General features: G+C 47.1%; 2 protein-coding genes across 3 annotated transcripts in view; both read right to left on the bottom strand.

Moving 5' to 3' along the window:
• The window catches only part of LOC126997946 (heparan sulfate 2-O-sulfotransferase 1-like), a 38912-nt gene extending 29700 nt beyond the window's left edge, over positions 1 to 9212 (bottom strand). The window contains exon 1 of the mRNA XM_050859202.1: positions 8045 to 9212. Within this exon, the coding sequence (XP_050715159.1) occupies positions 8045 to 8049 (5 nt within the window). The 5' untranslated portion in view covers positions 8050 to 9212. The remainder of the gene's footprint in view (positions 1 to 8044) is intronic.
• Positions 9213 to 11538: 2326 nt separating this feature from the next.
• The window catches only part of LOC126997949 (uncharacterized), a 155839-nt gene continuing 145586 nt past the window's right edge, over positions 11539 to 21791 (bottom strand). For both annotated transcript variants that reach the window (XM_050859205.1, XM_050859206.1), the window contains 2 exons: positions 14237 to 14394; positions 11539 to 12885 (listed from right to left, as the gene is read on the bottom strand). In XM_050859205.1, coding sequence (XP_050715162.1) covers positions 12571 to 12885; positions 14237 to 14394 — 473 coding nt within the window. In that variant the 3' untranslated portion in view covers positions 11539 to 12570. The remainder of the gene's footprint in view (positions 12886 to 14236; positions 14395 to 21791) is intronic.

The following is a 21791-nucleotide window of genomic DNA, read 5'->3' on the forward strand; positions in this document are numbered from 1 at the left end:
AGTTATGAAGCTGTTTATTATAATTATAATAATTATAATTTCAGGAGTTCAATTTCGCGTTCACGAGAGCTAAAGAAAGCCATTGCGATGTCAAACTCACGAATGATCAAAACACCTGGACGGGCGTTTATATACCCTTCCAACTGGGTGTGGCAACGAAAGTGTTTTCTCGTCGATGTGCCGCAGGTCTGCCGCCGGCAGGCCGGCGGTCGACCCTGCTGACTGCAGTCGCCGGTCGGAGAAATCGAAAATCGTATATGGTCGCCGGTCTACCGCCGGTAAGCCGCCGGTCCGGGGATTATTGCCTATTTTGTCGGCTGTCAGGCCCCGATCGGCTTATCGGGAGTCATCGGGGACGGTCGCGACCGGGACCGGGAATGTGTGAGAGCCACTCACACATTCCCGGTCCCGGTCCCGATCGTCCCCGATGACTCCCGATAAGCCGATCGGGGCCTGACCGCCGACAAAATAGGCAATAATCCCGGGACCGGCGGCTTGCCGACGGTTCTACCGGCGGTAGACCGGTGACCATAAACGATTTTCGATTTCTCCGACCGGCGACTGCAGCAGGTCAGTCGGCGGTAGACTGAACGGTGGCCGAACTGGTAGCGTACTGGGCACACATTTACCGCGTGATGGACGACGCGGGTTCGAATCCCCACGCTACCACTCGGATTTTTCAGTCACCGCCGAGTGGCTTAAAACTACCCACATGCTGTCCTGAAGACCACCCATCAACCCGGACTCTAGAGGAAGCCGTCCAAGCGAATCAAGAACGAGTTCCGGGGGGCAGCATGAGCCAATGCAAGATGGCGCCACTATAAACACTCGCCTGCGCCAGAACGGGCTGGGCCGACCATCAGGCCCCACCTGGAAGAAGCCTTGGGCCGACCATCAGGCCCCACCGGCAAGATGCCTACCGGCGCAATAGGCAACAACGTAAAAAAAAAAAAAAACAAACAAAGACCGCCGGTCTACCGGCGGCAGACCTGCGGCACATTGAAGAGCAAACACTTTCTTTGCATTATCATATATTTATAATTACCTCATAAACAGCTTCATACCTAAATTCATTCGTGTGCATAAAACTCTCTCTCTCTCTCTCTCTCTCTCTCTCTCTCTCTCTCTCTCTCTCTCTCTCTCTCTCTCTCCTTTCACCCATTCCTCTTCCTCCTTTTTTTCATCTTTCCATCCTCTCCCTTCCTTCCTCACTCTCCTCCATCCCTCCCTCTCTCTTCCTCACTCCCTCCCACCTGTTCCTCCTTCCATTCCTTTCTCTCTTTCTCTCTCTCTCTCTCTCTCTCTCTCTCTCTATATATATATATATATATATATCTTTTCTCTCTTTCACCCTTTCCTCTTCCTCCTTTATCTCATCTCCCTCTCTCTCTTCATCCCTCGCTCCTACCTGTTCCTCCTCGTTTTCCTCCTTCCTCCCTTGCTAATCCCCAGGTCAGACACAGGTGTTCACTCGCGGTCTACCGCCGGTCTGCCGTGGGTGTCGGCGGCTGACCGCCGGTTGACCGGCGACATTTTTCGACACCGCCGGTCGACCGGGCGCATCGCCGATATCTTTGAAAATTTTAAAGTTGACCGGCGGTGGTCGGCTGCGAATACGGTCCTCAGGGTCGACCGGCGGTAGACCGGCGGTCTGCCGCCGACAATCCCCGATCTTACAGCCGGTCGACCGGCGACCGGCTTATCGGGAGTCATCGGGGACGGTCGCGACCGGGACCGGGAATGTGTGAGAGCCCCTTTAAAGGGGCTCTCACACATTCCCGGTTCCGGTCCCGATCGTCCCCGATGACTCCCGATAAGCCGATCGGGGCCTGACCGCCGGCAAACTAGGCGATAATCCATGGACCGGCGGCTTACCGCCGGTCTGCCTGCGGTAGACCGCCGGGTTACCGCCGGTAAGCCGGCGGTTTACCGGCGGTAGACCGGCGACCATATACGATTTTCGATTTCTCCGACCGGCGACTGCAGCAGGTCAGTCGGCGGTAGACCGCCGGCCTACCGGCGGCAGACCTGCGGCACATTGACGAGCAAACACTTTCTTTTCATTTTCATATATTTGTAATTACCTCATAAACAGCTTCATACCTAAATTCATTCGTGTGCATAAAACTCTCTCTCTCTCTCTCTCTCTCTCCTTTCACCCATTTCTCTCTTCCTCCTTTTTCATCTCTTCCATCCTCTCCTTCCTCCCACCTCCATCCCTCCCTCTCTTCCTTCCTCTCTCTCCCTCTCTCCCTCCCACCTGTTCCTCCCTCTCTCTCTCTCTCTCTCTCTCTCTCTCTCTCTCTCTCTCTATATATATATATATCTTTTCTCTCTTTCACCCATTCCTCTTCCTCCTTTATCTCATCTCCCTCTCTCTCTTCATCCCTCGCTCCTACCTGTTCCTCCTCGTTTTCCTCCTTCCTCCCTTGCTAATCCCCAGGTCAGACACAGGTGTTCATTCGCGGCCTACCGCCGGTCTACCGCCGGTCTGCCGTGGGTGTCGGCGGCTGACCGCCGGTCGACCGGCGACATTTTTCGACACCGCCGGTCGACCGGGCGCATCGCCGATATCTTTGAAAATTTTAAAGTTGACCGGCGGTGGTCGGCTGCGTCTACGGTCCTCAGGGTCGACCGGCGGTAGACCGGCGGTCTGCCGCCGACGATCCCCGATCTTACAGCCGGTCGACCGGCGACCGGCTTATCGGGAGCCATCGGGGACGGTCGCGACCGGGACCGGGAATGTGTGAGAGCCCCTTAAGATGTGACTTTGAAGTAGTGTGACGCGATATAGTGTGACAGGAAAGCAGTGTTTATAAAGTGGGAGGAGTGACGGAGGACTGTGAAACGCTAAACAGTGTGACGTGGGATGATGTGACATTAGGTTAGTGTGGCGCCACAAGATATGAGAAAATGGCTGTGAGATGAGACGGTAGGTTAGTGTGGCTCCAGAACATATGAGATGATAGTTGTGGGGAGAGGTGACCGTAGGTGAGTGTGGGACTAGAACATGAGGTGATAGTGTGACGTGGAGAGTGTGACAGCGGATGGTGAGACGGAAGGAAATGTGAGTTTAGGGCAGTGACTCCGTGTGTAGTGTGACGCCAGAGCAATGTGGCGCCGGATAGTGTGACGCCAGAGGGCAACGCGGCGCCGGATAGCGTGCCTCAGGCCAGTGTGGCGCCGGATAGTGTGACACAGGGTAGTGAGACGCGTGGGTATGACAACACAACATATTATTCCACACAGACTGCCGCCTTCTCCCTCACACAAGCCTAGTTACACATGTTGACACGCTTCTCTATTTGTGTTGCGAGAAACGCTACATAAGTAAAAACTTCATAATGCACCCATGCATACATATGCATGTGCACTTATGCTAAACACTCTCAGCTTCTCCGTACAGTAAAATATTATGTCTCGTGAACAATAACAGACCTCTTTCTCGTCTCGGGAAGTGCAGACGAGATAGAAAGGAGAAAATGTGTTTAGCAGATAAAAATTTTCATATACTCTAACAGCACATTAGAAAAATAAATATGTTAGAGAATCAACATTCATATGTTTTTCGGCCAGAATCCTACACTCTCATGCGTGCAGAGATTATTCTACGTAAAGCCAATGTACAGTAATAATGTCTTCGCCTTTCAGGAAACTGGCGGCAACCCGCATCTGCAACTCCCCGAGGACAAGGAAATCGGATTATCTTTCTCTGTCTCGTTTCCAACACTAAAACGTGTCTTAAGATTAAACCAGGAATACTATCTTGCCGACCTACCGCTTTGGGAGACATAATAACACCTGGCGTTACCTGTCCTCGCCTGCAGCCCGCCCAGCGAGTCCGCCAAAAACAAGGTTCGCGCTTCGCTCCATTACCTTTGAGGCTTTTGAACGTGATAAAATAAACCGGGCCGATGCGTCATTTTTTCGATCATTATCAATCACTTCTAACGTAGTGGTGGTCAAAGAGTATCAGATTATATTTTTTATTCCCTGTGGATGAAAATATGTCGAGAGTGTGTCATAACATCGACTTAACTAAAGGAGCGACGCGACGGAACTGCTGTCGTGTTATTGATCATTGTTTTCGTCGGAGTCGCTGGCAAGGACCGTACCTACTCACACCTGCGACGCCTCATTACTTACGTACATACACCTGAATATTACAACATACCTATCCTAAAGTAATGGTCTCTAATAAACTGCACAGCCGCAGCTACACCTACATCACCGACACACTTAGAAAGAGTACTTTACACATTCTGAAGGTTACAGGTTTCTCACTACGATACTACAAACTTCTCACCACAGTCTCCGTCTCTTCTTTCCCTTCATCTCCCGCGTCGCTCACTGCATCATCACTTTTTTTTGAGACCTCGTACACTCACTAACACTCACTCCAGTCATATAGTACAGCTTATGTGTAAATATAATATACATGGAGTCACACGTAGGCCAGTTTTCTTGCTGGCGAATATATTACAAACTTTTGTGTTTTCAAGGTTCACATTATTACTACGCACATTAACCTGGCCTTTGATATAATTTTGTTTTGGTTATAGTTGACACGTGTTGATGTGATGCTTCGTGTGTGTGTGTGTGTGTGTGTGTGTGTGTGTGTGTGTGTGTGTGTGTGTGTGTGTGTGTGTGTGTTTCATTCCCCTTTTGTCATCGCAAGATCACCTGCTAAGCAAAGTCCGGTCACACTCATTATCATCATCATTATCATCATCATCATTATCATCGCTCCACCCTTGAAGACTAACAAAACCTCTCAACAAAATGAAATGGTAAACACAGTCTCATGAATGCTTTGAACAACTCTTATCTTAATTAAGGGAAAACTATGTATAGACAAACTGTACAAAGTGTGTTTATAAAGTACTTAACGCATCGCACAAGCTGACCTCCTATAGACTCCTCGAACGACCTGACTTGACTTCCTGCATGTGTTTCTTGGTCTAGCTGTGTGTGTGTGTGTGTGTGTGTGTGTGTGTGTGTGTGTGTGTCCAAAGGTTAAACAAACACAAATACGTCATACTCTCAGTGTATACAAAACATGAAGTGAGTTATGGAATGTAAGACAAAAAAGTTATGCGTGTCCGTAGTCCATCGCTGGGAAAACGCTTGTCCCTCTTTTCGCAGCCTTGAAGGAGCAGCAGCAGTAGTGGTAATAGTCTGGGCGCCAATTTTGAGCGGTTTAATATAGAAAGTATTGAGCGCGACCGTTCCTGAGTCGAGTTGGTCTCCGGCTGCACGAGACGGACAATACAGCACGTCCCATCTCAACCGCTTCCTCTCCTTCCTGGCGAATCCATGAAAATTAAGGTGTTTCTGAGAGAGCCACTCCTTAAAACTTCTTCCTTTTCCTTATAAATATCCATAAAAGTGTTTCTGAGTGTGGCGTAAACTTCCCTCCTCTTTTCCCTGCTGGATCCATAGAGTACGCCCTTTTAACTTCATCCATATTTTCCTAACATAATCCACAAAACTAGGTAGGTAGTGTTTCTGGTCAGCACACCTTCAAACTTCCTCGCTTAAAAAATGGTACAACTGTTCCCTGAAGCCACATCGACGCCTCCAGCTCTAACCAACAACCAAGACCGAGACAAGCCTCCGACGGTCCGATGCTTGGCTCATCCCACCTCGCCTAACTCGAAGTCGCGAACTAGCGCTACAAACAAGCTAACACACCGCCAAACGCTCTCCCTCACGGCCTCGGTGACGCGCCCTGGGGGACAGACAGACCACTAATGCACATCTAAGTAAGGTTAAGTACAGGCAGCTCTCGTTTTAGGGGAAGGTTGCGTTCCTGGAGAGGCCGCGTAAAGTGAATTTCGCGTAATTATCTTTTATATAAGAATGCACGGGAAGTCAACGTGGGTATATGATTTGCGTTATATAATGTAAAAAAAAAAAATAAACGTACCATGAAAAATACATTTCTCATATTACACAAATATGGAAAAAAAACGCGTAATTTAGACTCGCGTAAAACGAGAGGCACCTGTACTGGCTGACTATGGGTGACCCCACCGTGTGAACAACAGCCGGAGGTCTCTCTACAATGTCTCCGCTCTACAAAACGACAACATAACTTACACCCTCCGTAATAGGTCTGACCGCTACGGGAGCTACAGAAAGGCTACGACTATATCACTATACTGACCACAGCCTCGGGACCAGTGGATTGTGGGTAAGACTAGGTCCGTCCCTCGCCCGCCACCAGCTGAAGACCTTGTGAGGCGCCTTGGGAGGTTCAAGGGAATCATGCCAAGTCCTCAACGCGGCGGCTCCCTTGGCGGCGGCCCAGCTAGCGTCTGCGGCTGGTGGAGGGCGCGGGCGTGGCGTGAAGACATCGCTAAGTGCCCTGGTCGTGTAGGTTGTGTTTCTGAGCGTCAAGGAAACGTAAAATAACCCTTCGGTGCGTGAGTGCGTGCTGCGATTACGTATTTTTATTCTCTTGAACAACGTGATGATGTATCCTTGACGGAAACTCAAAGATTCGAAGACAATAAATACACAGAAGTAGAAAAAGGTTTGAATAAGAAATCAGAAAATTATCATGTATGTGTTAATTACTTTCAAGCATTAAACGAAAGATGTCTTGCTTCAGTCAACGATCTCTTCGTCAACGGGTTTCGAAGCTTCAGAAAAATTAACCTTCACGAAACAGGTACGTACACAAGGGGGGGAGGGAGGGAGTGGGGGAGATGATGATCCCCATAATATTGATACTCTCACATCACCTCACCACCACTCAGACAGTGGACTGCAAGGGGCGGGGATGTGGGAGGAGGGGAGCTACGTAACCTGAAGGTGCTGGAGAGATTAGGGGCCGATACGGGAGAGACCTGAAGGGGCCGGGGAGGTGACAGGAGTTAAAAAATCTGCAAAAGTGAGTCAGACGAGAAGAATGAAGCTACGTAAATACTAGAGTTAAGAAAAGGTGAAGAGGGAAAACAAAGAGATGCTTAGACATCGCAAGTGCTTTAGAAGAGAGGGAAGAGGGAGGGGAGCTATATTTAAACTGCAAGAATTTTGGGGTAAGTAAGACCGAAGAAGGGGAACTACTCAAAGGATACTCAAACTGTGCTACGGATTTGGGGAAGATGGAGGAAAGAGGGAGCTACTTAGTTAACTCTGCGATGGTTTATGGAGGAGGAGGAGGAAAAAGGAAAAGGAGAGGGAGAAAGAGAGGTAGCTACAGAAACTCAGGGTCTTAAAGACGGGTGTCAACGACCTAAGCTCTAATATAGAAGCGGCAGCATGGAAGAGATGTGATTCTCTTTAGCAAGGTTGGCGCGTAAATCTGCAAGCCCGACCGAGCGGACTGACTACACTGACACTTTAGCTAAACTGAAGGAAACAGGGACCGAAATACACGCGACGGAGGAGGAGGAGGAGGAAGATGAAGAGGAGGGATATACGACGAGGGAGATATGGAAAATAAAAAAAAGAGGAGTTAACCCTAATGATACGTTGATATGATAATGAAGGAACACTGAGACGAAAACAGAAGACGTAAAGGGAAATGTGATAAAACGAGTAGGAGTAGTAGGAGGTGGAGGAAGAAGGGGATGGGGCAGAGGTGGAGGATGCAGAGACGAAAACCACAAGGAGACGATAATTCAACACAGCCATATGGAAAGAGAACCGAGAAGATAAAACCAGCGTTGGAGCGACTTGACGAACACTAATTGAGGAGAGGAGGACACATCGACCAGACGGGAAACTTAGTTAGCGAAAAGAGGAAATGGAGAAGGAAATAGAGGGAGGAGGAGGGGGACGGGGGAGCCTTTATACAAGGGAGTGAACACAATGATGGCGGTAACACGAGGAGGAGGAAGAGTAGGAGAAAGAGGAGGAGGAGGAGGGATACGAAGAGGGAATGAGGAAGAAAGAAAATATTATAAGTCCGTCTTTTCTTTGACGATGATATAGAACCGTTCCAGAAAAGACACGGACAGACAGACAGACAGACAGACAGACAGGCATTTTAAAGAGGGATGGTCTTAATTGCTTTACCTAACGGCCTAATTACCTCATGATAGTGCGAGGGTGGGGTGGGCGGCGCCTCCTCCTTTTGGCACACCTTCCCTTCCCCCGTCAAACAGATAAGTGGGTAGCGAGGAGCCTTGTGGGACCCCAGGGAGGGACTATATAGGGAGACGCTATCACACCGACGGCCTTCAGAGTGGTTCCTCTTGACACGCCTCCCCCTCCCTCGCCTAAGAGAGATCGGGGTAATGGGCGCCTTGCGGGAACCCTCCTATGATGACCTTCACAGCGACACTGAACGCCGCGTCGCACACTCACACATCACCACACTTCAAGACCTACTGAGTACTGACTGACCGGTATACCGCGTGCGTGATGACCATCCTCGACAAATGTTTTCAATGTGCAGCCAGCAGGGAAAACATATCGTACCGTGATGCATTGCGGTTATACGTTTATCACCTCACTTAGTGCAACGCCCACGCGCCCTACGTCTTCTTGGTGTCGGGAAAACATGTCGTGTAGAACTAAGACAAATTGCTGTTATTCTACTTCATCACCTCCATGCACTGCCCACGCACGCTTCGTCCTCTGTAAGTGCCGTAAACTCAACGAGAATGAGATAAATTGGTCTTTTCTTATTCTCTTTTTCATGGCCTAAGCGTGGGGGCTTTGGAGATAGGAAACACACACAGCGACCGAGGAGCACGTGGTATATAGCCGGCAGTAAAGGCTAATTCAAACATACGATAAAGGATTTCCTAATATTCTCCACCTCCTCCCCCTCCTGCTTCAGCTCCTCCTCCTGCTCCTCTTCTCGCAACCTGAGGAGAGGAGAGGAAGGAGGAGGAGGGTGTCGTGGCCTTCCTTGAGTGTCTTGCCCCTCAGCGTCGCCTCAAATCATCCTCATCCCTTCACACACACACACACACACACACACACGGTAAGGGATGTGTGGGGGGGATTGTGGGTTGGTCGCTACATGCCCGACGAAAGACTTGTTGCACCTAGCCCTATGCAACACCGAGGCGTCTGTCCCTCAAGTGTATATAAACGGCACTTACTAGTACTCTTAATGTTGCTCTCTCTCTCTCTCTCTCTCTCTCTCTCTCTCTCTGAAATTTCTTCTGCCTTTCCTCATTTGCTTGCATTCCTTTTCTTCATATTTCTATACAATCTTTATTTCCACTTCTCTCTTTAATTCTACTGCTCCAATTTCCCCTACCCCACTTCCTTCCCCCCCCCCCACCTCACCTCTCTCTCTCTCGCTCTCTCTCTCCTGACAGACCTAGTTTTGTTCACTGACACATCGTTTTCTTTCTCTCGCCCTATATGGCTATGATCAAGGATGTTTCTGTGCCTGGTATCCTTGTACATAGGTCCTGCTTTACACACACACACACACACACACACACACACACACAATGGAGTACAGAAAGCGCTCCTAACACGCCTCCTCTTCAAGCCTTCCCTTTCCTTCCGGCTTCTGGCTTGCACACTATCATGGCAGTGATCTCCAGGGAGTGACGACCTACGCTTATGCTCTACACAGGTGAGGAATACGGGCAGGTGTGATTAACGGATACCTGAATAGTGTAGCTACATGTCTGAATTGCCCACCAGCTGTGCCAGTCTCAATCCCGTACAGGTGAGAAATACGAACAGGTGCGACTGACTAATTACCTGGATTTCTACCCCAGTCACAACCTTACCAAGCAGCCATGCCAGTCCCAACTAAGCCTTAAACGAAGAACTACAACACACACGCCAACACACGCCGACACACACACTTACCGCACGCTACCCTAAACCTTCTTGACAGCACATTGAAAGCAGTGCTAAAGCCAGGTACTCACTCTAGAAAATAGGGGGAGTCTACTTGTTTTTATACTCTCTTCTACTTTTATAAATCACTATTGTGTTTCGTAGCCTTACACAAACATGCTAGCATCGTCTGGGGTGTGTGGAGGAAGGGAGGGAGAGGAGGAAGGGAAGATGGGAGGGAAGGGGAGGGAAAGAGAAGAAAAACAGGTTTGGTGCGTGAATCTTGCGGGGAATTGCGACAAAGCACTCAAGACCTTAGTTTTCATAAATACATATATTGGTCCGATGGTAACTCTCGCTTTAGTTGATGTTGCGGGAATGAATGACAAAATAATGATGAAGGAAATAACTAGGGCAGCAAAGTCCATTAATCCGAATAGCATTGGATCCTTGGCTGAGCGGATGAATGCATTTTTCAGACACTAGATGGCAGCGTAGGTCAATGAAAACTTGTGCACTTGCATTGGGTTCTACCACATTATAAAATCGTTGTCAAGGATTCAGACTGTTGGAGTGTCCTTGCCAGAGAGATTCGGATTAACAAACTTATACTGTACGAACAAAATACAAACACGAACAGAAACAATGGTGTATATCGACGCATGAACACTAAAAAAAAAAAAAAAAAAAAAAAAAAAATCGAAAGAGCGGCGTTCATGGTATACGAAATAGAAGAAAAAAACTTAATCTAACAGAAAATAACTTGACACAAAGTGATAATATGAGTCCAGGTACAGTTATTGTGATTTGTGAACATTGTGATGACCAGAATCGTGAAACATCTCTTCAAATATCATCGAAATAAGTAGTGATCATTAAAAAAAACTTATATACTTCATGAAATTATTAGAAAAAAGTCTGAAATAAAATAATAAGGAGCGCTAGGAAATTAGAGGAGGTGTTTTAACATTTTTGTGTGTGTATGTAATTTCAGACGAGACTCACAAGGAAGTTTAATCAAGCGTTGCAGTTCGCCGGAGTGGAAAAAAAAGTGTAGTCAAGGAAAAAAAAATTACGAAGAAAACGGGATGTCAGAACGGGAGTGTATAAATAACGAAAGAAAACGGAAATATTAGAACTTGAGTAATTCGCTTGACTGGAGAAACATCATACATAACGAAGAAAACGGGTTGTCAGAGCGGGATTGTATAAATAACGAAATAACGGATATATTAGAACTTGAGTAATTCGCTTGACTGGAGAAACATCATACATAACGAAGAAAACGGGGATGTCAGAACGGGATTGTATAAATAACGAAAAAAAACGGATATATTAGAACTTGAGTAATTCGCTTGACTGGAGAAACATCATACATAACGAAGAAAACGGGGATGTCAGAACGGGATTGTATAAATAACGAAAAAAAACGGAAATATTAGAACTTGAGTAATTCGCTTGACTGAAGAAACATCATACATAACGAAGAAAACGGGATGTCAGAATGGGATTGTGTAAATAACGAAAGAAAACGGAAATATTAGAACTTGAGTAATTCGCTTGACTGAAGAAACATCATACATAACGAAGAAAACGGGTTGTCAGAACGGGATTGTATAAATAACGAAAGAAAACGGATATATTAGAACTTGAGTAATTCGCTTGACTGGAGAAACATCATACATAACGAAGAAAACGGGATGTCAGAACGGTATTGTATAAATAACGAAAGAAAACGGATATATTAGAACTTGAGTAATTCGCTTGACTGGAGAAATCTCATAAATAACGAAGAAAATGGGATGTCAGAACAAAAACGTGTGTATGAATATGTCAGAACGGAAAAAGTGTAAACAACGAAGAAAACGGAAATGTCAGTGTAAATAACAAAGAAAACGGAAAAGTCAGTGTGAATAACGACGAAAACGGAAATCTCGGAAAGAAAATCATGTAAATTCGCCCGAGTGAAAATAGAGTGAATGGGGAGGAAGGTAGGCAGGGGGAGGGAGGGGAGGGGGAGGAGGAGGAAAGACAAAGGACCCAAAACTAAGGAGAGAACGGGGCGACGGAACGCGAAGAGTGTGAGTTGAGTTCTGTTGTCAGATACTTGGATAGCGCCGTTTCTTACGTCTGGTATAAACCGCTACTCAATACGCTACAAACAGACTAAGATCACGCTACGTTACGTCTGCTACCTAGCTACACGCAATAGTAGTAGTAGTAGTAGTAGTAGTAGTAGTAGTAGTAGTGGCAGTTGTCACAATAGGAGTAATAAAAGTAGTTGAAATAGTAGAATAGTAGTACCAGTAGGGGTAGTAGTAGTAGTAGTAATAGTAGTAGTAGTAGTAGTAGTAGTAGTAGTAGTACATCACCTACGGATGAGCAACTATAGTGGTGGGTGTCCATACAAACATATCTCGTCCGCAAAATAGTTTTCTGTCGTGCCCTATTTTTGTTCTTTTGTGTTTGGACAGAGAAAAGCCTCACCGAAGCAGACCTTTGTGAGCAGACTGACTGACCCTGTGATGTGGTGATGGCGTGGCGCGGGCGTGCTCCTACCCTGCTGGCGGGGCTGAGGGACGGGGGGGTTGAGGTGTGGAGGGATGAGTGGAAGGGGAGGGGGAGGGGATGGAGGACCCAGCATCACCATTGCCACCACTGGCACCTAGCCACCACTGGGAGGCCCGGCACATGGAACATCAGAGTGCCCCCTCGATTCCTCGCAAGGAAGGAGAAAACGGGACAAGGAATCTCGGGCCGACCACAAGAAAACACACCGACATAAATCCCTAAGTTGAGGAAGCCTTAACCGCCACAGCCGCCGCATCCACCACAGCCGCCGCACCCACCACACCCTCCACAGCCGCCGCAGCCCCCGCAGCCGCCGCAGGAGCCACAGCCGCCGCAGCCGTCGCCGCTGCAGGACCTGAGGAAGGAGTTGTGGGGCGCCGAGTCCGCGTAGTAGCCGAGGGCGTGCAGGAGGCTCAGCTTCTCGACGGGGATACGGTTGGTCTGGCCGATGACGGGGCGGTCGGGGCGAGGCTGGCATAGCACGTGGAGCACCGCCGCCGTCAAGGCAAGTGAGATGTTCTCCACCAGACACGGGTTGCCCACGCCCACCTGCAGGAGACCGCGGCCGTCAGTGCAAGGAAGGAGGACGCTGGGAGGGTGTCCATGCTTGTTTTTTCAGTTAGATGCAGGGTTACGGCAGGGGAGTTACCCTTGCTGCAGGGGAGGGGGCCCATGGGAGGGGGTATCCATGCAGGGGGATATCAAGGGTTAGTTTCTTTAGCAAGGCGCAATGGCAGGGAAGGGTATCCATGCTTCTTTCCTTAGCCGTGTAGGGTCAGGGAAAGGTAGGGTATTGCAGGAAGTACATCAACGTTTGTTTCTTTAGCAGTGCTGGGCCAGGGCAGGGTAGGGTACTGCGGGAAGGGTGTCCGTGCTTGTTTCCTAAGCAGAGTGTGGAGGCAGGACAGGGTAGGATACTGCGGGAAGGGAATCCATGGTTGTTTCCATAGCAGAGTGTAGAGGCAGGACAGGGTAAGGTACTGCGAGAAGGGTGTCCATACTTGTTTCATTAGCAGAGTGTAGGGTCAGAAAGGGTAGGGTACAGAATGCCTGTTTCCTAAGCAGTGCTGGGCTAGGGCAGGGTAGGGTACTGCGGGAAGGGAATCCATGCTTATTTCCTTGCAGCGTGAAACAAGGAAAGGGGGCACTAGGGTGAGGATCCAAGCCTGTTTCTTTTAAAGGGTGCAGGGTGAAGCAGGGGAAGGTGCCGCGGAGGGTTATTCATACTTACCTCTTCTGTAGGGTGCAGGGTGAAGCGAGGAGGGTGGGGATGTAGGGGGGTTATCCACGCTTACTTTTCTAGGTGGCAAGGGTAGGTGTGCAGGCAAGGCTTTGAACCTCAGGGGGAGTATATGTAGCGCCATGCTTGTTTTTCTTTCGTGGGGTGAACTAAACCCCAGACTCTCACCGCAAACAATAAAATTCCTCCACAAAAAACATGATCCAGGTACGGTTTATTGGCATATATTTTTTAGGGATTTATTAGAGTTTTATTGAGGGTTTATAAAGAATTGGGCTTTATATGGGTCTAGATTTTATCCTAATAAACCCTAATAAAACCTAAATAAGAAAATAAATAGAACCGAAATAAAACCTCAGTTATATATAACCAAAATAAACCTTAATAAAACCTAAATAGATCCCTAATAAAACCTAAACCTTAACAAAAACCCAATAAAATCTAGATCCAAATAAAACCCAAACCTTTACAAACCCTCAATAAAACTCTAATAATTCCCTAAAAAAATATACACTAATAAACCTTACCCACCATAAATCCTAATAAAACCCACAACACATAACCCATCAAAAGAGCAGTACTACTAATAAAACCTCATCTAAACCTCATAAACCTCCCCACAAACCCCCAACTCCCCTACACCAGCATCACGTCACCCACCTCCAGGACGCCTCTCTCCATGTCGATCGTGACGCCGCCCAGGCAGAAGGTGTACTCCCGCCTCTCGTAGGGCAGGATGACGGAGCGGTGCTGGAACTGCCGCAACTGGTGGATGTGCAGCGCCAGGTGACCGGGGGAGCCTGGCCGCCCACGCCCGTCTGAGGGGACACAGAGGACCGTAAGTAAGCACCAACCTCGCAAACCACAGATAGTATAGAAAAAGCTGCTTAATCCTAAAGGAGTATAGAGTCTCAAGAAAGCTATAGGGAATCCAATGCTCTGATGCGGATCGTGTGAGGCGCCACTTCGAAATTTTAGGTTTTGAGTTAATAATTTCGATACTGGTTTTCGTGTTACAGTTGTTTTCCTTCAAGCCGTAATGTAGGGTGCTGAGTGGACAACATTCACGTTTCACGTATTCTGTTTGGTCAATGGGCTGCAGGCTGAGCTGTGATTGGCTGGTTGTTGAGGGAAGTCCAAAGGAAGGTTAAAAAATGAAGGAAACTGCAGGCTGAAGAATATGAAGAACAATAAAGACAAGAATATGATGGTTGGCGGAAAAGAAGAACTGAAAGGTAGAAAGGATGAAGAAAACAGGTTGGTAAATAGAAAGATGAAGAAAAAAAAGCTGAGGGATCGGATGTATGGAGGAAAAATCAATAAACGCTGAAGAAAATGAAGGCTGAGGAAAGTAAGGGTCTAAGAAAACGAAGACTGAGGAAAATGAAGAATAAGGAAAATATGAGGTTAAGAAATATGAAGACTTTTGAAAATGTGAGCTTAAGAAAATGAAGACTGAGGAAAGTGAAGAAGGAAAATATGAGCTTAAGAAAATGAAGACTGAGGAAAGTGAAGAAGGAAAATATGAGCTTAAGAAAATGAAGACTGAGGAAAGTGAAGAAGGAAAATATGAGCTTAAGAAAATGAAGACTGAGGAAAGTGAAGAAGGAAAATATGAGCTTAAGAAAATGAAGACTGAGGAAAGTGAAGAAGGAAAATATGAGCTTAAGTAAACAAGGGCTTTAGAAAATGAAAAATAAGGAAATAAAAATCTTAGGAAAATGAAGACTTGGGATAATGAGAACTAAGGAAAATGAGCTTGAAAAAAACCGAAGGCTGGGAAAATGAAGGATGAGGAATTTGACGGATCACACAAATAATGAAAAAAGATAAAGGAATATAAAGAAAAAAAACCCAGTAAAATGAAGAAAAAAATGAAAGGAAAAAAAAGTCAACGAAGAGAGAGAAGGACAGAATATGAAGACCATGACTCAGGAACAACACACATCAAAGGAGAGAGAGAGAAAAAAAAAAAACAAGAAAAAAAAAGCAAGAGGGAAAGAGAAAGAGACGAAGACAACACGAAACAAATACTTAGGAATCTTTGTGTTTGTTTATTCTATTCTTGACGCTTACTGTTAACTTAGACGCCGTGTTAGTGTGTATTGTATTAGTATTATTATGTTCCTGCTTCCATTTCTAGGCTCCGGGGGAAGAGAATGAGACAATAACAACACACTCACGTCTCCCCCCAAAATAATTATTCATGACCGAGTTAATCAAGACTCATTTGACTATGACGGTGAATATTCATGACTCATTTGCCGGCCAGCTGGGAAGAAGGAAAAGTTGCTGAGGCGCTGCGGGAAACAATATACACTACGCAACTGTAAATAAACGGAGAGAGAGAGAGAGAGAGAGAGAGAGAGAGAGAGAGAGAGAGAGAGAGAGAGAGAGAGAGAGAGAGAGAGAGAGAGAGAGAGAGAGAGAGAGAGAGAGAGAGAGAGAGAGAGAGAGAGAGAGAGAGAGAGAGAGAGAGAGAGAGAGAGAGAGAGAGAGAGAGAGAGAGAGAGAGAGAGAGAGAGAGAGAGAGAGAGAGAGAGAGAGAGAGAGAGAGAGAGAGAGAGAGAGAGAGAGAATCACTGGACAAGTACAAACGACAGCCATCACTTAACAGTCCAACATTACGATTTACGAGTACAAACACTGACTGACGGAGTGACTGACGGAGTGACTGAAGGAGTGACTAATGGAGTGACTGACGGAGTGGCTTGGGTCGCCTCATCACGCTCTACAGGAAGCTATATATAAGTCAGTAAGCCAAGCACTTCCTATTGAGTCTACAGTATTCGTTTGTGTCAGTCACATCCCAAAACAATAGGTGTGCAGGTGTAAGCAAACTCACAGGTATGATGCACGATCGGGCCGTGTTCATCATGTATAATATTCTAGTTTTTTTATCCTGTTAGACACTTCAGGGGTCATTTACAGCTTTTAAAGAGACGTCACGTATGATTTAAGAAAATGCAATCTGGGAAAACTTTTATGAAACTGTTTATGACACCTGATATTCAATATATAGCCCTATTTTTTTTCAATTTCCAATCCCATTAAATCTTAAGAACCTTTAAAAAGACGTTAAGCATCATTTACAGCAACACACACCCTGAAAACACCTATTAATCTATACAATTTAATTTAAGGATTTCTAAAGGTTAATTCTGTACACCTGCTGTTGTTGGGTCGTCACTGAACACCTGAGGCAACACTAAGGACACCTGCCTGAGCGAGGGACACACAGGACACACACGAACCCTCACACATCCCGCCAACACTTCAAGGGACGAGGAGGCAACCAAGTCCAGGATAACACACTCCCACATCGCCCCAACACCCTCAACCTCGTCGTCCCTGGGCAAGCTTACACCGTCTATACTCTGTCCACGTTAGCCTCGTATGTAGGCCCCTCCCCCTTTCACATCCAACGCACATCATTGGCAAATCCACAAACAAGCCACGCCCCCTCTCCAACTCAGGCTGCATGTGACTGGTAGATGCCACGAAAGGTGAAATCACATTGGTACTTGCTGCTTGTTGTGGGCGGAGCAAGCAAGCCACGCCTACTCTCCGCTGCGCGTGATTGGCGGAAACTGGGAAAGGTTGAATCTTATTGGAGGTCGTTGGACTGGCGTGGGCGGGGCTTGTTTTCGGTATTAGTGTGAACAGAGTCTAGGGGGTGAGATAGAGTGGCTTAAGGAAGGGTAAGGGAGAAACAGGGATGGTAGTGGCGGACAGGGCAAGGGTTGGAGAAGTAAGGTAAGGGCAGGGGAGGAGAAGGGAGTGTAGGGCAGGCATCCATCCTAGAGATAAACTACTCTAGCCGCTAGCCAGGCCGAGCACAGCAAACACTCATGCAGAGGCCACCAACGGAAGCAGAGGGACAGACCGAACAACCCTCCAGTCTGGCAACGGGGAGGGGTGGTGGGGTGGGGGGCTGGAGGGAGGGTAGGGAGGGGGGAGAGGCTGGAGGGTGCCGTGTGTGTGTGTGTGTGTGTGTGTGTGTGTGTGTGTGTGTGTGTGTGTGTGTGTGTGTGTTTCTGGTTAAAGCTTCGTACTTTTAGACATATACGTGTTATGTTTTTGTTTTGGCTATGTCATAGTGTTGTGTTTTGTTAGTGTTGTGTTGTGTTGGTAATGGTGTAGTGTGGGATTGGTGTCATGTTGTGGTATTGGATCGTGTTAGTGTTTTGTTTGCTAGTATTGCGTTCTGTTAGTTTTATAGAGTGGCAGAGTGGCGTAGCAACAGGCGGGGTGGGGTGGGGTGGGGTGGGGGAGAAATGTTAGCTCCCTTTATAGACCCCATTATAAAAAGAGAGAAAAACTGCAATGCTTTACTTATTATAAAATGCAATTCGACCCCCCACAGATGACTTGCCCCTCCTGAACACCCTCATATGCTGCCCCTAGCTACGTCACTGGTGCTGTGTGGTGGTGTGATGCGTGGTATTGTGATGGTATTGTGGTGGAGTTGTGGTGGAGTTGTGTTGGTGTTGATGCTCAAAAGTCATCATCATCAAGCATCATCACTATCATCACCATCGTCATCTCTTTCACCGAGGAGCCTTGCTTGACTTAGAACCAAATTATCATCACTTTTCTTTTTTTTTTATCAATTTTTTTCGTTCTTTTCTCTCTCACGGGAACCTACAAATGCAGCTGTTCACCAAAAATTGGGTGAAAAAATGGGTTGGTTGAGGACTTCTGCAAAAAATTCGTGTGTGGGTGACTTTGGGTGAGCCGGTTTTTGTAATGGAGTAAAAGGGGAAAAAATATAAACAGATGTGAGGGAGTGTGCGTGTGCGTGTGTGTGTGCGTGTGTGTGTGTGTGTGTGTGTGTGTGTGTGTGTGTGCGTGTGTGTGTGTGTAAGGTAACGCAATAATGAGTGAGTGCAGGGAGGGAGGGAGGGAGGGGAAAAAGGGAGGGTAAGGAAGGACGAGAGGAAGAAAAGGAGAAGGGAGGGAGGAATGAAGGGAAAAAGGGAGAGTAAGAAGGAAGGACGAGAGGAAGAAAAGGAGAAGGGAGGGAGGAATGAAGGGAAAAAGGGAGAGTAAGAAGGAAGGACGAGAGGAAGAAAGGAGGGGAGGAATGAAGGGAAAAAGGGAGGGTAAGAAGGAAGGACGAGAGGAAGAAAAGGAGAAGGGAGGGAGGAATGAAGGGAAAAAGGGAGAGTAAGAAGGAAGGACGAGAGGAAGAAAGGAAGACAGGTAGGGAGGAATGAAGGGGAAAAGGGAGGGTAAGAAGGAAGGACGAGAGGAAGAAAGGGAGAAGGGAGGGAGGAATGAAGGGAAAAAGGGAGAGTAAGAAGGAAGGACGAGAGGAAGAAAGGAAGACAATTAGGGAGTGACGGATGAAAACAAAATTAACAGAAAAATGAATGAAGAAGTGGAGGAAACGAGTGAGTTAGGAGGAGGAAGAGGAGAAAGAGGGAGGTGGGAAACGAGGGGAGGAAAGGAGGGGCGGAATAAAGGAAGAGGAAAGGGGGGAGAGAGATAACAGGGAAGGATTAAATAAGGAAAATGAGAGGAAGGGAGGGAGGGATATAGGAAACGAGGAGAGGAAATGAGGGAGAGACGAAGGGAAAGGAGGAAGAAATGGAGGAAAGAAGGAAAACGGATGGAAGGAAGATAATAGAAGGAAAGACGAAGGAAGGAACGGAAGGAGTTAGGAAGGGAAAGGAGGGAGGAAAGGAAGAGGTTAAAAATGAAAACGGAAAGAAGAGAGGAATAGAGAAAACGATGAGAGAAAGGGAGGGAGGGAATGAGGGAGTGAGGAAGGGAAAGAGGAAAGACAAGAAGGGAGAGATAGGGAGGGAGGGAATAAAGAAAATAGAAGGGTGGGAAAGAGTGAGGTTGCGAGGTAAGGGAAGAAGGGAGGAAGAAGGAGCGGTAAGGGAGGAGGGAATAAGGGCGTGAGAGAGGAAAAGAAAACAGGAAATAAGGAAGATCAGGGGAGAGGAAATGAGGAAGGGTAGGAAGGATGGAGAGGAGAGGAAGAGACATATGGAAAGAGAAAAAGAAAATGGGATGAAATTTGCTAACTTGGAGGCATAAGAATTTTTCCTTTGAGACAACAGAGAACAGGTGGAGAAGGGTGGAGTAGGATGGAGGAGGAAAGGAGTATGTGGGGGGAGATGGAGAGGGTGGATGCGTGGTGGAATGGATTGAGTGAAGAAATGGGTGTGTGAGGTGAGGTGGGTGAGTGGGTGGATGGGTTAATGAGTGGGTGGGTCTTAATATTAATGGCTGGTGAGGGTGGTGAATAATGGAGAGCAAGGAGGGGGAGGGGGTCTAAAAAGGGAAGCAAAACAAAGGTAATTTTTTCAAGCTTTCTCTGTAATCTTGGCGGCGGTGGTGACTTGGTGGGCAGCAGGAAGGATGTAAAGGGAGGGAAGGAAAGATAAGAAAAAAAAAATAGGAAAGGGGAGTTGAAAGAGGGTGAATGAAGAGGGGCAACTATTTGGGTAAGGAATGAGAATGGATAGGAATGAAGGAAGGGAGTTGAAAAGGAGTAAAGAAATGGGAAAAAAACATTGGGGGAAAGGAAGGGGAAGAGATGGGGAAGGAAGGGAAAGGAAAGAGGATGAAGGACTGAAACAGTGGTTCTTAACCTTTCTACTACCACGCCCCCCAATAGGAATTGGTCCTTCCTCCAACGCCCCCCTTGCATTTATGAATAAAATTTCCTCCCAGATTTTTAAGGATTTAAAAAAAAAAATTTGTAGTCTTTTTTTATTGAGTATGAATTATCTAGTCATGAGTGAGATAATTGGCACTACTTCTTGACTACGAGATCTTGAATGCGTGGTGGAATGCCAGAGAGTGCACAATGAGTACCCTTCAACGTTCAGGCTGTTTATGTACTTGGTCTTAACAGCAATGAGCGTGGAAAATGTAGCTCCACAAAGTTACGTGGATCCGAACATAGAATCCGAAGAGCCTGATGTGAGATCAGAGCGTAAACAGGAAGGTACTTGAGAAATTCCTAGTTTTCCCTAGGGCTCGAGCCCCCCTGGAGATTACTGACGCACCCCTAGGAGGGCGCGCCCCCTAGGTTAAGAACCACTGGACTGAAAGGAGATAAGAATGAAGAGAACATTGTAGGTGAAAGGGTGGGAAAGGGAAATAAAAAGAAGAAAGGAGGATTCCAAAAAAGCTTAGAATAGGAAGAACACTTTAAGGAAATGGAGGAGAGAGAAAGGAAAGGAAGAGGAGGACGGGGGTCAAAGGGAACTAAGGAAGAAGATAACTTGAAAGGGAGGGGAAAGGGCAAAGAAAGGGATGGGGAAGGGAGAGGCTGAAGGAAACTATTAAGGGGAAAACCCGAAGGGAAAAAGACGATTATAGTAATGGGGGTTTATTAAGATGAGAAGGGAATATAAGGGGAATGGGATGTTGGGGAACTAGGAAAGGGGTGATCAATAAGTGAGGGGAAGACGAAATGAGTGAAGGGGATTTATTGGGCAGAGGAGACTTGAAGGGTTGGGGAGAACCAGTAGGTACAGGGGTGACCTAATGGGGAAAGGGAAAATGGGGAACTGTATCAAGGGGAAGGTACGTGGGGAAAAAGGAAAGGGGCGTGACCAGGTGGGTAAGAAGAGTGACATGGGCAAAGGGCAGGTGTTAATGGTGATGGTGGTTAAGGGAGGTTAATAGGAGGATAAGGGGAAGGAAATGGGGAGATTTTGATTGTTATTGTTGGTTCTGATATTGATGAGGATAATGATGATGATGATAATGATGATGATGGTGATGATGACATGAGGGTAACATTAATAATTATATCGTGAGCCTCGAGGTTAGAAGCCCACGCTGCTGACGGAGGTTAAGGCTGTCTGTGGACCAGCCATCAGAGGCCTGGCGGTGTGGTCGCCTGGGCAGCCTTCGGAACCTTGGACGGACAGAAAACAGCCGCGGGAGGCCTGCAGTAGTAAGTCCTCTAAGCTGCCTGATCAGAGAGGTCAACAGAGGCGTCATTCATTGGTTTCCTTTTCCTCTCTGATAAGGCGGCCTAGAGTACCAACCATTGCCGGGCTCCCGCTGTTCTGCTTTCTGCCTTTCCGAAGTTCTCAAGGCTGTCTGGGAGAACCACAGCGCCAGGCCTCTGACGGCTGGTCCACGGCCTCAACCTCCATCAGCAGCGTCGGCTTCTGGCCTCGAGGCTCACGATACATAATTATAAAGAAAACAAAACAAAAAAATATAATAATGGGGAGTC

This window comes from Eriocheir sinensis, chromosome 13 (assembly GCF_024679095.1).
Source record: "Eriocheir sinensis breed Jianghai 21 chromosome 13, ASM2467909v1, whole genome shotgun sequence".
Lineage (NCBI taxonomy): Eukaryota > Metazoa > Arthropoda > Malacostraca > Decapoda > Varunidae > Eriocheir > Eriocheir sinensis.